This window comes from Acanthamoeba castellanii, assembly GCF_000313135.1.
Source record: "Acanthamoeba castellanii str. Neff unplaced genomic scaffold scf7180000084734, whole genome shotgun sequence".
NCBI lineage: Eukaryota > Discosea > Longamoebia > Acanthamoebidae > Acanthamoeba > Acanthamoeba castellanii.
The window spans coordinates 5,193-8,404 of NW_004457509.1; the positions used below are offsets into that span (position 1 = coordinate 5,193).

At 54.0% G+C, this 3,212-nt stretch overlaps 2 protein-coding genes across 2 annotated transcripts; both read right to left on the reverse strand.

Annotated features, from left to right (window-relative positions):
- Positions 1-767: 767 nt before the first annotated feature.
- On the reverse strand, positions 768-1,175 carry ACA1_166330 (integrase core domain containing protein; the record flags this gene model as incomplete). The annotated part of the gene is made up of 1 exon (XM_004340792.1): positions 768-1,175. One exon carries the CDS (start codon positions 1,173-1,175, stop codon positions 768-770), a length of 408 nt encoding a protein of 135 aa, XP_004340840.1.
- A 427-nt stretch (positions 1,176-1,602) lies between these two features.
- ACA1_166340 (zinc knuckle domain containing protein) lies at positions 1,603-2,736 on the reverse strand (the record flags this gene model as incomplete). Its single annotated transcript, XM_004340793.1, has 3 exons — positions 1,603-1,978; positions 2,189-2,491; positions 2,594-2,736. 3 exons carry the CDS (start codon positions 2,734-2,736, stop codon positions 1,603-1,605), a joined length of 822 nt encoding a protein of 273 aa, XP_004340841.1.
- Between the last annotated feature and the right edge of the window lie 476 nt (positions 2,737-3,212).

Sequence of the window (3,212 nt, forward strand, 5' to 3'; positions counted from 1 at the left end):
ACTTGGTCGCGAAGGAAGGCCAGTTTGATCGCGTAGTGCTTCGAGCGCTGGACATGCTCGCCGGGCTTGGAGTTTATGATGGTGAGCGCTCCTTGATTGTCGGTGCGAAGCGAGATCGGGCAGTCGAGCTTGGGCAGGAGTTCGTTGCATAGGTCGTGCAGGTGGATGGCTTCTTTTAGGGTCTCGGCCAGGGCGTTGAGCTCGGCCTCTGTCGTGGATGTCGCGACGCACTTCTGCATGCGCGAGCCCCAGCGGATTGGTCCGCCCGCGAGAATGAAGACAAGTCCTGTGGTCGATCTGCGAGTGTGATCGTCACCGCCCCAGTCGGCATCGGCGAAGCCTTGCGGGAAGTCGGTGGCGGCGTGAGCGTCGTCGCCCTCGTAGCAGATGGCGAGCTCAAGCGTCGTTTTCAGAAGGTGAATTGGGTCCTCTGTAGTCATGGGGGTGTCGTTGTTGTCCTGCTGTTTCTGGGTCAGTTGGAGTGGTGCTTTGGTTGGCGCATGTGGGCTGTTGATGATGCTGATGAATGTGATGTTCCTTGTTTTGATGATTTGACCTTGCACAAGGACATGGTGGTGTGTGGCGTTCTCCTGTGCTGGTCTGAGGTAGATTCTGTCTCTGGCTCTGGGGCTGAGCTTTGTTTGTTGGTCAGATGGTATGAGCACCTGCACCGCAGCTCCGAAGCGGTGGAGGTGCGCAGTCGACGGGTTGATGGAGCTGTCCCATTTGGCGATCAGTGCAATGTTGTTGTTGGCACTCATGGGCAGTCAATTGTTGATGGCGACGGCTAGGAAGATGGCTTCGCCCCACATGTTCTTGGGCTGGCTGCTGTTGAGCAGCATGCAGCGCACCATGTCAATGATTGTGCAGTTGAAGCGCTTGGCAACTCTGTTGTGTTCTGGCATGTGTGAGGACATGGTCTCATGGGTGATGCCATGTTCAAATAGTAGCTTGGCCACAGCATCATTCTTGTACTCTCCTCCCTGGTCAGTGTGTAGGAAGCAGCACTTGCGCCCCAATGGCGCAGACCACAGGAAGTGCTGAAGCACATCCTTGCACAGCAGGTAGACCATGGCGTAGCAGCTGTAGTCATTGACGAGGGATATGAAGTAGCACTTGCCATCTCTTGTGGTGACTGACACTGGCCCACACACGTCACTGTGTAGGTGTTCCATGGGCGCGGCGGCTCACGGCATTGGCATCTTGTGGATGGGCTTGTGTGTGGCCTTCCCTTGCAGGCACACAGCACACTCGGCTAGGCTAGGCTGTGGGCCACTTGATCCCTTGCTCCTTGAGCATGGCGTGGAGACATTTCTCACAGACATGACTGAGACGTTGATGCAGCTTGTTGATGTCTGCCATGGGTTCCTTAGCTGTAAGTGCTTGCGCGGGCAAAACCAGAGGTAGGATTGGCTTGATTGGCAGGTGCAGCATGTTGCTGCTGAGGTGCGCCTGCAGCATGGTTTTGCCAGAGGCTGTGATGATGCTGCATCTGTGGCTGTTGATCTGTACTTGATGGCCGTTGCAGGTGATGAGGGCGGTGGAGAGGAGGTTCTTGGCCAGTTCTGGCACGTAGAGGACATGGTGAATGGTGATCCATTGTCATGCTGCTCTGTTGATGGTGATGGTGGCCTTGATTGTTCCGCGACTGAGGACTGGGCACTGGTAGTTGTTGCCAAGTAGCAGGCCATGGTCCTTGTGGCTGTAGTTGACGAAGTTGTGTAGGAGGTCCTTCCAGCAAGTGATGTGTTGGGTCGCACTGGAGTTGAGGTACCAGCTATCTGTTTCGTTGCTGATGATGTTGACTTGATTGGTGATGGAGAGAATGGTTTTGTCCTTGCTGCTGCTGTTGGCGTTGTCTGTAGCAGCGTTGGCGCGTGACCTGGTCTGTCTGGCTGCGTGAAGCTTGGGGCAGTCCAGCCATACATGTCCTGGCTTGTGGCAGTAGTAGCACATGGGCTTGTCCTGGGGCTTTGCGCTTTGCGCTGCCTGCGCTCATCCTTGTGGCCTTGCCTACTTGGTGCCTGACTATGACTGTCCTCTTGTGGTTGGTCTGATCTGGGCTGAATCTCTGTCCCAGTCTCTGTTGCATGGCTTGCCACGTGAGAAGCTTGCTGCATTGACAGCTGTAACTTGGCTGTGTGCTGCAAAGACTCTGTCTTGCTGATGGATCAGCTGTTTGGCGCACTCCATGTCAATCCTGTCCTCCAACTTGATGATGGCGTGGATGGCGTTGTACTTGGGTGGCAGGCCATCCAGGATGGCCAGGAGCTGGTAGGCTGGGCTGGCAACCATGCCACTCTCCTCCAGCTCTGCCTGGGCGGCCTCAATGCACACAAAGAAGACTTCTATTTCCTTGTCTGGCTTGCGGCGAATGCTGACAAAGTTGCAGAGGAGATCCATGCACATGGCGTTGGTCTTGGGCCGCAGCTCCTTGTCAAGGTGCCACATGATGGCCTGGGGGTCGTCTTCCTTCCCCTTGATCAGTGATCTGAAGTGGGGGCTGAGTGATAGACCAATGTAGCCAGCAGTCTGTTGTCATTTCTGGTGGTACTCCTCAATCCTGTTAAACAGGTGAATGGCAGTCTCGTACTGTAGCACAACCAGCTCCTTGACATTGTCAAACACAAAGTTCCACAGGCCTTGGGCTCGAAGTGACATGGCAATGTGCTCCCGCCACTGCATATAGTGTGCAGTGGACTTGAGTGTGAATGGGTTGTTGTCATGGTTGGACATTGTTAGGGCTGTGGGCCCATAACCTGTTGAGCAGAGCAATGATGTGGGAGCGAACATAGGAGAGAGAGTGAAGAAGGAGACAGAGCATTGAGACGCTCTGAGCTCCGTTTTATTGATGAAGGTGAAGAAGCATGTGTTCCTTGTCGTCAGACTCCAATGGGAAAGTTCCATTGGACGCCAAGGGCAGCTCAGCCCATGAGAAGGAGTTTCTTCTCATGCAACAGAAAGTGTGGTCTCAAGATCACCTTCCTCGCACCTTGCCCAGTGAGGTGTGAGGAAGGTGAAAATGGGCACCACTACCCATCACGCAGAGATGAAAAAAGACGATTTCTCCGCGTATGTACACCTTTATACAGTAAAATACAATTACACAATTATGTACATAATACTCAAGCGTCGCTGCTATCCTCAATGGGTTGGTCATGCAACTCAGTGGCAGACGTCTATACCACGCCGATCACTCTGCGCGTGAGACA